Source organism: Bubalus kerabau, chromosome 6, assembly GCF_029407905.1.
Source record: "Bubalus kerabau isolate K-KA32 ecotype Philippines breed swamp buffalo chromosome 6, PCC_UOA_SB_1v2, whole genome shotgun sequence".
Lineage (NCBI taxonomy): Eukaryota > Metazoa > Chordata > Mammalia > Artiodactyla > Bovidae > Bubalus > Bubalus kerabau.
Genome location: NC_073629.1, coordinates 13,127,956 through 13,140,048, shown reverse-complemented (window position 1 = coordinate 13,140,048; position 12,093 = coordinate 13,127,956). Strand labels below are relative to the sequence as shown.

Below are 12,093 nucleotides of genomic sequence, written 5' to 3'. Positions count from 1 at the left end.
TGCTTTGGGGTACTATAGAGAATACAGAGTTGGTACCATTTCCAACGCTGCCATCAGACAGGGGGTGAGATACACAAGTTAGCATCATTACTAGGACCTACTCAAGGCAGCTTCCAGTACACAGGCCAACCTTCAAATAGGCATAGCAATACTCATATTCAACTCCAAGGATAGAAGCAGCAGTGCCAGCTGCTATGTTGCCATACACAGTCACTGATTATCCTCCTGGCTCCAGAAAAGGCAAAATCAGAGACAAATTCACTCTCTCATGTCTCACCTGCTGCTGATGGCTGTTCCTGTTGCACACAGTACACCAAAGAATAAACGTCATCCCCACTTGCAATATTCACTGAAAGAGAAAGAAGGAAGCCTCATTATATGACACAGTCCCTTCTTCTTGACATTTAATTCACTTTGTACCTACCACCTATCACAGCCATGAGGACAGAGGAGCCACTGATTAGTAGAGGTGGCAGAGACACAGCAGAGTCAGGTTCGGTTCAGAGACATCACCAGCCCCCTCTGCCTACTTTGGCCCAGGTCATTTGGGAAGCCTCACCATTTTCATAGTCAAAGTGTAGTTGCTCTGGGGCTTGTGAGTTGAAGTAGGTGGATTCTTGGGGTACAGGGCTGGGAATGCTCCTGCAAACACAGAAATATACGTTATCTATCTGGGATAGAATCCCAGATGTTCCAGACATAACTATCTGGGACCATGAGTAAAACAGTGAAGGAGAGAAGCCTGAAGGAGGAAATGTCCTGAGAGAATGCTAATTTATGTGGAAATCAGCAATCAGCACAGCTGTCTGGTACAAGCCACAGCTCTATGCTTGCAGTGAGCAGGGCATTGCAGAGCATCCCTAGAGCACATATTCCAGGAGTGTAAGGTTCTTACCTGACAGCTCTCTGTGGTATCGCCCACACCCAGGATAGTGCTATTTGTATAATAGGTTCTCAGTAAATATTGAATGAAAGAATAGTTATTTACTCCAGATGGAACCAGTTGCTACATAGAACAAGCAGCTTGAGGAAGGAAAAGATAATGGTCTTGCATATGCATGTATAACTGAAAATTTTCAGTAAATCTGATTTGTAATTAGAATTACAAATAGATGAAATTAGTAATTTCAGCTATTTTGTTGTGGAAAAAAATCTGGCTTTTACTGGCAGAAATAATAACATGCTATAAAAATGTATCAACTAAATACTGATATTTCCCAATGAAAGTATTTTAAAAATCTTTTCCCCCTCTAAATCAACAAGGGCCTACTGTATAGCACAGGGAAATATACTCAGTGTTTTGTAATAGCGTACAAGGGGAAAGAATCTGAAAAATATATTAAAATAGCTGAATAATCGTGCTATACACCTGAAAGTAACACAAATCAACTATACTTCAATAAAATAAAATAAAAAATAAATTAAAAAAAATATCTTCCTCCTTTAATCTTCTAAGAAACATCATCAACAGTTTTTCAGTATGTTGTTTATTATCTGGCCTGTATTCTGGAAATGTGTGTATATCTAAACTACTCTAAAATACTTCAAAGCTCTCAAAATCTTTACATGTGCTCATGATTTCTAGAACTCAGCAAAATGATTTACATACTCTCAGATATTGGTTAATTGATTGAATAAATGTATGAAACTAGTCAATATAGTAGAGCTTTCTTATTCTGCAGATTTAGTGAAAGAGAAAAGTTAGGACAAATGATGAAAGGATTTAAATTAATTAGCTAATATATAAAAGAAGAGGAATAGCAAATGAAATTACCAGTGAAAGAACTCTGGAGTGGCAGTTTTAGGTATGATAAAACATGGAGAAAAGCTCACAAGAGAGAACAATTCCCAAAAAATTTTAATAGCTTTATCTATATATTATCAGTGCACACAGAGCAAACAGAGGTCTCACCTGACTGTATCCTTGGCTGTACGTCTTCCTGCAATTCAAACAAATGAACATACATGTCAGTGGAGGAACTCTCTCAGTGTTTTCATACAGTCCTTGTTCAGGGACTTGTCTTATTCTAGCATGCCCATTGCAAGGTGCTCTTTTGTGCCCAGAGTACATCCTGGCAATTATTTGGGCTGATCCTTTATACTGCAGTTGAAGAGCTTTAGGTCCAGAATAGTCAAATGAGTTGCCCAAAGGCAGTTAATATCAACTTTGGACTTGAGTCCAAGCCTCCGTACCCACACCTATAACATTTTTTTATTTTAGCTTTACAACCATACAATCTAATCCTGAAAGTGCTCCCCTGGTGGCTCAGACAGTAAAGAATCTGCCTGCAATGCAAGAGACCCAAGTTCAATCCCTGTGTTGGGAAGATTTCCTGAAGAAGGGAAAGACTACCTATTCCAGTATTCTTGCCTGGAGAATTCCATGAACAGAGGAGTCTGGTGGACTACAGTCCATGAGGTTGCAAAGAGTTGGATACAACTGAGCAACTAACACTCACTCTTCAACCTAATCCTATCATAACAAATTGCACTACCATAGACACATTATAGTTGGGGTGAGGTCTCCAAATATGCCTGAAAATCTTGGAATTTAAGTGAGAATCTCACATCCTCTCTTGCCCCATCTCCAACTTGCTCTATGAAGAACAGGAAACCTGAGATTAAACATGCAAATAAATATGTAATTATCAGTTGAAATGAAGTGTGAAGCTATTGGTACTCTGATCGAGAACGTGTGCTATGATTTGCTTAGTAACTCAATTGTGTACAACTATGACCTCATGGACTGCGGCCTTTCAGGCTCTTCTGTCCATGGGGATTTGCCAGGCTAGAATATCAGAGTGGGTTGCCATGCCCTCCTCCAGGGGATCTTCCCAACCCAGGGATCGAATCCAGGTCTCCTGCATTGCAGACAGATTCTTTACTGGCTGAGCCACCTAGAAGAGAATTGTAGGCTGTGTGGCCAGGTGAAGCCTCTTGGAGAAAATGACATTTAAACTGAAAAGTGACAAAGGCAGCAATGAACAGACTGTGTGAATGCGTGGTTGAGCATGTCAGGGAGAAAAAAAACATGTGTGACAGTACTCTAAGGCAAATAAGAATTAGTGCATTGACTTTAACTGGGAGATAGTCAGTGTAACTGGAACTGTTCATTATATTTCTCTTTCAGTGGCTGATTAGTTATTTTAAATAGTTACATTTGTGTATAAACATTAAACCACTGAAGTTCAAGGTATCAGCTTAACCTCAACTGATAACATGTGGGGTTGAAGGGTTTTACTAAAAACTTTCATTACTTTAATAGATACCCATGTGCTGGAAAGTTGAGGGGAGAGCCTGTGAACAGATAAGTAGGCAAGGTAGCTAATGGAATATATTCATCCTTAATAGTATAGATGTCACAAATCTAGCCTTAACTTCAGTGAAAACAAAGATCACAGTAACAAAATACCAATCTCTATAAATACTAACCTATTTTTCTCTTGAGCCAGCAGCAAAATAATAGGGCCAAAGTGGTGGGAGCAAGGATGCCAAGCACCAACTCAATGACTCCTGAAGTAAGAACTTCATTTCTGTCTTCCATAGGCACTGAAGGAAGAGACCTGTACATGAGCTGCCAAGGAGAAGGGCTTGGGTTTGGGGTGAAGATATTTTGAGCATGGATTGAGGCCATTCCTGCTCTTCTTGGGGCAGGTGGGATTTATTTATGCACCCAGGGACATGCAACTTGTCACATTGATGAGAGGAGAAGAGAGGAACCAGCCTTGATGTCCTCATGGCCCCTTGGATACATCTCCCAGGACAGGACTACCTGCAAAGCCTCATCTTTGGTAGCATACCCACCAGAGACATTGTGGGGTCAGAAAAACTCTTCCAGGATGCTGAGAAGAAACACTGACCAAGACAGCTCCACAACTCAAGCTATACCTGTGATGTTGAGTGGTACCACCTCACTGCGTTGGGCCACCTGGCCATTGTTGGCCTCGCAGTAGTAGTTTCCAGAATCTTCTGCAGTCAGAGAGAGGTTGAAGGACACTCCTCCTCCAAAGGGAGCTGAGCTGTTCCCCAGGGCACCATCTTCATGATAAAACTGGTACAGGATCGGAGGAGAGCCTCTCTGGGCTTCACAGTGAAGTTCCACTATGTGCCCCACCACCAGCTGGGCTGCAGGAGCCCTGAGGGTGAGGACAGGGCGAGACACTGGAACTGAGAGATAGTAGACTGTCACAGGAGGTCTCTGATGATGACACTCCCAAGCCCTGCCCACAGAGGCTCAATCCCAGTGAACTTTCTCAGGGTGCCCCAGAGGAACACACTGGCTGAGCTGAAGGGCAGTGGAACTTACTTCTGACAGTGATGATCACCAGCTCACTGAAGATGGGCCCATAGCCATTGTCAGCTGCACAGTAATACTGGTCAGAGTCACTCTCTCTCACTGCAGGGATCTCAAATGTTGCCATCAGTGAATGCTGGGTCTTCTCTTTCAGACTTAAACCCCGGGCTCCTCTGAACCAGAAGAAGATGATATCTCCTGTGCCCCCAGTGACCAAACACACAAGAACCAGCTTCTCTCCCTCCATCAGGTGTCCACCTGGAGGTTGTATCTCCAAACTCACGTTACCGATGGGGACTCCTACATGAATACAAGATGACACAGGAAGGCCCTGAGTAGGGAAGGTTTCAGGGACAGGGTACTTGTGACAGTCCTGGAAGCAAAAGCCTCTGGTCAAGTCAAAAATTTATGTAAAGGTGGGATGAGGGACAGGTAAGGAGTCCTGCTGATTTGGAATTGGCACTGGTTGGGTTGAAGATGGCAGGGTTAGAAAGACACCATAATATTCCTGTGGAAGATGCAGTGTCTTCTCCCTGCCTAGAATGGTGTGATTACCAGAACCCTGATCTCTCAAACTCCCATTTTTAAAGGCACAGTAGTATAGTGGTTAAAAGTCTAGGTTACAAAGCAAACTGCCTGGGTTGGAATGTTGGATCCAACTCTTCTTGTGTGTGCTTGCTTGTTTGAATTACTTAAGTTCTCTGAGACTCAATTTTCCACCTGTAAAATGGAGATGATAATGGTTGCTACCTCCTACAGTTGCAGGGTTTAATTAAACAACATGTGGGAAGCACTAGAACAGGGCCTGTGGCATATGAACTATCCAGTGGCTTTTGTAGAGATCCAGGTCCACAGTGTTGAGTTTTGAGCAAGTTTGGGAAAGCTCAGCTTTTGGGAGGTATTAACATTTGCTTATGGTAGCATGAAGACCTCTTTGTTTGAGAGTGGGAGAGGATGTCAGAAATGTCAACCCTGATATGGGATAAACATGGTTCAGAACCACAAAACACCTTCAATTCCCTTTTATCTTTCAAAGTCAGACCTTAACTTTTCTTCCATAAGCCTTTCCCCCTTAGCCATTTTTCAAAGCCTCCTTTTACCACCTCAGTCAGATTTATCCCTTCTCTACAGTTTCTATCAATAGTCAACCTGTACAACATGACCACCCTCGTTGTTTTGGATGCCAGCCGAGTGTCAGCTTCTCACAGTCAGGAACTATGTATTATGCAGCTTTCTCCTCCACACCCTCCAGCACAATGATGAAATACAGTAAGGTCTTTCTAAACATTCTTTTGTTTGCTTAAACAGGAATAGCAGGAATAAGGGAAGACTGCTTAAGAACTCTGATAAAATAAATATTAAGATGTTTTCTAAACATCTATTTTAAATACTATATTTTTTAGGTTGAATCAATCAAATCTTAAAAGTTGAAAGTTATTTGAGTTTATTGCCAGTAAATTAAGAGATACCGTAACTTCACATGCCTCACTTTGACATTTATGGTGTCATCTATTAAAATATCCTTTATGATGTGGAAAAATTAAGATTCTCATATAGTTCTGGTGGAGTGAATGATTCAGCCACTTTGGAAGTCAGTCTGGCAGTTTGGTTACCATATAACCCAGCACTTCAACTCCTAGTTCTACACCTAAGAGAACTGAAAGCATATACCTATACAAAAATTTGTGCAGATTATCCATAATAGTCAAAAGTGGAAATGGCCCAAATGTCCATCAACTGATAAATTGATAAATAAAATGCAGTATATTCATATGATGAAATGTTATTCAGCTATAAAAGGGAATGAAATATTGATACATCTAAACATCAAGGAATCTTGAAAATATTGCCTAAGTGAAAGTAGCCAGTGACAAAGGACAACATGCTATATGACTCCATTTATATGACATGTTCAGAATAGGAAAATCCATGGATATAGAAAGTACATGGGTGGCTGCATAGAGCTAGGGAGAGAGGAGGGAGAAATGGGGACTGACTGATAATGGATAAGGGATTTGTTTTGGGGATGATGGAAATGGTTTAAAGTTGATCGTGGTGAAGGCTGCCTAACTATGAATGTCCTAAAAATTAATTGTGGACTTCAAATGGGTGGATTTTGCACTATGTGAATTATATCTCAATAAAACTGTTATTTAAAAAAGTTAAAGAGACGTCCCTGGGGGTCCAGTGGTTAATACTCTGCCTTTCAGTGCAGAGGGCATGAGTTCAATCCTTTGTTGGGGAGCTAAGGCACCACATGCTGTGGGATGTAGCCAAAAGTTTAAGAAATTATCAACTGAAAAAAACAATTTTTTTAATGACTCTGATAAAGAGAAGTTTAGGTGCCTGCCTCAAACAGCATTCATGCATGCAGGAGCAGAACACAATAGTCAGGGAAGACCAGACTCATGTCTCTGCCCGTCTCGGCCCACCCCAGCAGAGGTCCCCACTGGCACTCACTGTGAACTTCTATCTGGACTCTTCGGCTCAATTTGGTTTTGATAGATGTTATCTTTGCTTGACACCAGTAGGACCCTGAGTCTTCCTTCCGCACGACAGGAATCCGGAATTCTGGGAGGTTATCCAAGGCCGGCCCTAGGGCTCGACCATCTTTGTAGAAGAGGAACTGGAGCTTGGCATCCAACTTCTGTGGAGGGGGCTGGGTCTTACAAGTCAGGGTCATTGTGTTCCCCTCTATGGGCCGAGAGGGGCTGACTATCAGAAACAGTTCTAGAGGGAAGAAATAAACACATATTCTAGGGCAATGGAGCTCAGAGATCCTGATAAGAGGCACTTTGTGTTCTCAGCAAGACTCAAAGAACCAGCTCATTGGACACACAGATCACTTCTCACATTACCACCCCACCTGGACATGGCCCATGGGCTTCCAACTGCTCACACACAACTGTTCACATCCTGCCCCTACACAGTGCCACTTCCTTCCACAAGGCAAACTGTTCCCTTTGATCTGGCTCTTACTTTTTGACGTTTCTATCCATGAACTGAAAATACTTTTGGAGACAATGCAGGGATATGGATGACTGACACTAGAGTTGGCATTGGAGAAGGTGAAGCTCGAAGTTTTAGGGAAATATATTTCATTTATGCTTGTGATAAGCCGTACTTGTCATTTTCTTCTGTTCCTCTTTCCCTGATGTCTCAGACCCACATTATCTCTTTTAGAGGTAGAATATGACACATGGAAGATCAGTCAGTTTGGGAAATACTCAGATGAACTTGATTTTTTAAGTATTTTTTCCTGCCCCTTTTATTGCTATTCCTAATGGAAGGAATAAGCATGCACTTGCCAAGAAATAGTCTGCACCCACACATCCATGTGGCCCAGATTCCTTGCTCTGGGACCTCTGTACAACCCCCTACAGAAGCCATGTATCCTTTTTTGGCCATAGGGGCTCTTTTCTGGATGAATTAAAGATGAGTAAAGTTGTATTCTGCTTTCATCTTACGTCCTTATCTATCCCAGTTGCAGCAGTTCATGAAATATCAAAAGCCCTGATAGCATTTGCTCATAGCATTTGTTTATCCAACCTTCAGAGACTCTATTCTTCGAGAAGTTTTAAGAATATCCCTAAGAAAAGCATCTTTGTCTCCTTATCATGTAAAAATGCTAGGTGTTCTAGATCACTGAGGGGTGATTCCTGGTCCAGTGTCTATAATCTCTAAGCCTTCCTATCGGAATGCTTTACCCTTGGACTTTTAACAATTCAATTCAACCGTGGTACCGTGATAGCTCTGTTGGTAAAGAATTCGCCTGCAATGCAGGAGACCCCAGTTCAATTGCTGGGTTGGGAAGATCCACTGGAGAAGGGATAGGCCACCCTCTCCAGTATTCTGGCCTGGAGAATTCCATGGACTATCTAGTCCATGGGGTCACAAAGAGTCAGTCACGACTGAGCAACTTTCTGTTTCATGGTACCAAAATGTTTGCCTGTGCTGAGGCCTGGAATACCCTGTGCATTTAGTCATTTTCTCTCCTTGGAAAATTATAGTCCCCAAAGGACTGAGGAGCAACACAGTCTTGGGAGCAGGGCAGGAAAGGGAATTTTAAAAAGGCAACTGTAACCGACTCTTTTGAATGGGTCTGGGGTAAAGATGGAGTAGGACACTGGACAGGGCAGTTTGCACAGGTCCAAAGGTCAGTCTTGCAGTTCAGTTTGTTTCAGAAAATTCTCATTCACAGAGACTACCTGGCAAATTCCTGGTGGCCAAAGCTTTGATTCTTTATCCTAGATGTGACTTTAAATTTCTACTGAGGCTAAAATGAGTCACACACACTTGTGGAGTAAAAGTAGAGCCAGGCACAAGGCATCATGGCATCAACACAAGGTGTGAGTTAGTCTTAGACAAACATCAGGTGAGTAACTGAGTATTTCTGGTCATGGAATTCCTGTTTCCTAGTTGCACATTAAGCCTGTGTTGGAGTAGCAGGATAACCTCTTTTAAACCCGCACAAGAGAGCAGTCTTCAATATATTGTTGTTATTGTTGTTCAGTCACCAACTCAAGTCCAACTGTTTGTATCCCATGGACTGCAGTATGCCAGGCTTCCCTGTCCCTCATCATCTTCTGGAGTTTGCCCAAGTTCACGTCCATTGAATTGGTGATGCCATCCAACCATCTCATCCTCTGTCACCCTCTTCTCCTTATGCCTTCAATCTTTCCCAGCATCAGGGTCTTTTCCAATGAGTCAGCTGTTCACATCAGGTGGTCAAAGTATTGGAACTTCAGCTTCATACTTTAGTGGAAGATTTCTTCTGCGGGGAAATTTCCTTCCCTCCTTGCCTGGTAAAAGTAAGACTGAATTGGGAGCAAAGTAATGAAATAAGCTTGCATCAACCAGAGTCTGAGAGAGAAATCGCACTGAGATAACAGTTATGGCTGCAGAGGAGGGCTGGAAATAGGAAGAAGGCAGTAGTCTACAATTTGTATGTGCCTCGAGCATTGGCTATAATGTTGTTCTCTGTGGAGGTATGATTTTGGCATTTTCTTCAGTCCTCTAGTGGTGAACTCAACTAGGGAATACACAGGGGCTTTGGAGCTCTTTGAGCAGAAAGCAGAGATTCTTGTGATATCAGTCTTCAGCACTCCCTGACTTCCTTGTGCAAACAGCATCACCCTCCCTAAACTGAGATGTCCCAGTAAAAAAGACTGTCTAAAGAAGATCAGAGCAAGACCTGCTCTATCAGCTGAGTACATACATGACATGTGCAGAGACTGGTGCAAACAAAAGCAATCTGGGCCCAAGGGAGCTGCTGTCATCTGTATACCGGATACCAGACAACCATCCACAGACCTCTTGCACTGGCTCAAGTAACAAGACACCCACAGATCATGAAGAAGAAAAGGAAGTGAGACTCACCGGTTGATCCGCAGAGTGGAGCTGGGAGAGAATTCAGCAGAGATCCGTCAGTATGGGGTGGCAAATCCCAAACATACCTAAAGTTTAACTCCCCAGAGGATTTGCCCAATAGCTCACCTTCCTTTCCTTGTGCCCTTCCTCTCTCCTTTTTCTCTCTGTCCTTCTCTTTTTCCCTCCTTATCACTTATTTTTCTATCCCTTCCCTGCCCTGCTTCCTTTCTCCTTTCTCTCTATTCCTTTTCCCCTATTCCACTTCAATCACCTGCCTACAAAATGACACACAGTTCTGTTTTGTGATCAAAATTTCCAATAGTTTCTCTCATCTGTGATTATGAGATGGTGTCTTTGTTCTGTAACTACTTAGTGACTTCCATCCTCAAGTGCATCATCCTCACCTCGTCTCTCAAAAGTCTGATGACCCAGCTCTAAAGACTTGCTGACTCATCAGGAAGGAGAGTGGATGGGGTCATATGTAAGACATAATGCCCCTTTATTTGACAACTTCAGAGCAGAGGAGGGTTAAGTCCAGAGAAAGAATTCAGATTTCTCCAAAGATTCTCTTATCTCTCAAGAATTTACCATAATATTATAGCATATGGTTAAAAATGGAAAATTCTGGAGTAAATCTAGGCTTTGTAGTTAGATGATGTTGATTTGAATCCTGGCTCTTCCTCTTATGAGCTGTGTGACTCTGGGAAAAACATTTTACCTCTCTGTGTTTTAGTTTCCTGTAAAATAGAGATAATAATAAACCTACCTCACAGAGTTCTGTGAAGGTTAAATGAGTTGATAGCCACGAAATGCTTAAAAGAATGTCTGGAATTCATCTAGCATTCAGTAAATTTTATTTCACTATTAATATCTATTTTGGCCCAGTTTAGTCTGAGATGCCTACAGTTTTAGATTAAATGTTTATTTGAAAAATTAGTTCCTCAGGTACAAGAAGGTAGTCAATGAGGGCTAGCATAGAAATATCAATCACCTCAGATATGCAGATGACACCATCCTTATGGCAGAAAGTGAAGAGGAACTAAGCCTCTTGATGAAAGTGAAAGAGGAGAGTGAAGAAGTTGGCTTAAAGCTCAACATTCAGAAAACGAAGATCATGGCATCTTGTCCCATCACTTCATGGGAAATAGATGGGGAAACAGTGGAAACAGTGTCAGACTTTATTTTTCTGGGCTCCAAAACCACTGCAGATGGTGACTGCAGCCATGAAATTAAGACGCTTACTCCTTGGAAGAAAAGTTATGACCAACCTAGATATCATATTGAAAAGCAGAGACATTACTTTGCCAAAAAAGGTCCATCTAGTCAAGGCTATGGTTTTTGCAGTGGTCATGTATGCATGTGAGAGTTGGACTGTGAAGAAACCTGAGCGCCCAAGAATTGATGCTTTTGAACTGTGGTGTTGGAGAAGACTTGAGAGTCCCTTGGACTGCAAGGAGATCCAACCAGTCCATTCTGAAGGAGATCAGCCCTGGGATTTCTTTGGAAAGAATGATGCTCAAGCTGAAACTCCAGTACTTTGGCCACCTCATGTGAAGAGTTGACTCATTGGAAAAGACTCTGATGCTGCGGGGTATTGGGGGCAGGAGGAGAAGGGGATGACAGAGGATGAAATGGCTGGATGGCATCACCGACTCGATGGACGTGAGTCTGAGTGAACTCTGGGAGTTGGTGATGGACAGGGAGGCCTGGCGTGCTGCGATTCATGGGGTCGCAAAGAGTCGGACACGACTGAGCGACTGAATTGAACTGAACTGAGCATAAAAATTGCGTTTTATTTACTCATCAATACAACAAATAATTTTGAGTGCTTACTGTATGTCAGGCCTTGTACATTGCACTTAGGTTGCAGGAGCGACCTTGAATGACAATCTTTTCCATTAAGAAATTTATATTATAGTGGATGAGATTCAATTATAAAATAAATATGGGCTGATTAATGTTGAAGTTTGACAGAAACAACAAAATTCTATAAGGCAATTATCCTTCAATAAAAAAATAAATATGCAACATGATCTCAGAGAATGGTCAGTGTTATATGAAAAATAAAACAGAAAAATGAGTTTCAGAGTATCTTGGGATGGTCTTGACTATTTATATAGATGTCAATTGAGTAGAAACATGAGTGAAATTAGACAGCAGACCTTCTGAATATTGGGGGAAAAAAACAGTCCTGGCAGAGAAACAGTAAACAAAAAGACCTCGAGAGGAAATGAGCTTGTCCAAGGCAGAATGAGAAGGCAGGTGCACCTGGAACTGTCTAGTTGAGGGAGAGAGTGGTTGATATTTTTGTGTGAGAAGTAAGCCAGGGCCGGTCACAGAAGGCTTGGTGGACTTGGTCATAGCTTTCGATTTCGTTCATGATGTAATTCGGGACCGTGAACAGTTCTGACTTGATATCCATTTGTAAA

General features: G+C 42.1%; 1 protein-coding gene across 1 annotated transcript; it reads right to left on the bottom strand.

The window, feature by feature from the left end:
• Positions 1 to 327: 327 nt before the first annotated feature.
• On the bottom strand, positions 328 to 6,977 carry FCRL1 (Fc receptor like 1). The gene is made up of 6 exons (XM_055586791.1): positions 6,755 to 6,977; positions 4,307 to 4,594; positions 3,889 to 4,167; positions 3,433 to 3,549; positions 1,913 to 1,940; positions 328 to 349 (listed from the first exon to the last, which is right to left on the bottom strand). The coding sequence occupies exons 1-6, from the start codon at positions 6,975 to 6,977 to the stop codon at positions 328 to 330; spliced, it is 957 nt and encodes a 318-aa protein (XP_055442766.1).
• Positions 6,978 to 12,093: the final 5,116 nt, after the last annotated feature.

Bases quoted from the DNA above. Each gene is read 5' to 3' on its own strand.
- FCRL1 (XM_055586791.1), bottom strand. From the start codon at position 6,977: ATGACCCTGACTTGTAAGACCCAGCCCCCTCCACAGAAGTTGGATGCC. The intron at 4,595-6,754 runs GTGAGTGCCAGT...GTATTCATGTAG, and splicing joins AGTCCAGATAGAAGTTCACA to GAGTCCCCATCGGTAACGTG. The intron at 3,550-3,888 runs GTATAGCTTGAG...CTCTTCCTTCAG, and splicing joins GGTACCACTCAACATCACAG to TGCCTATGGAAGACAGAAAT.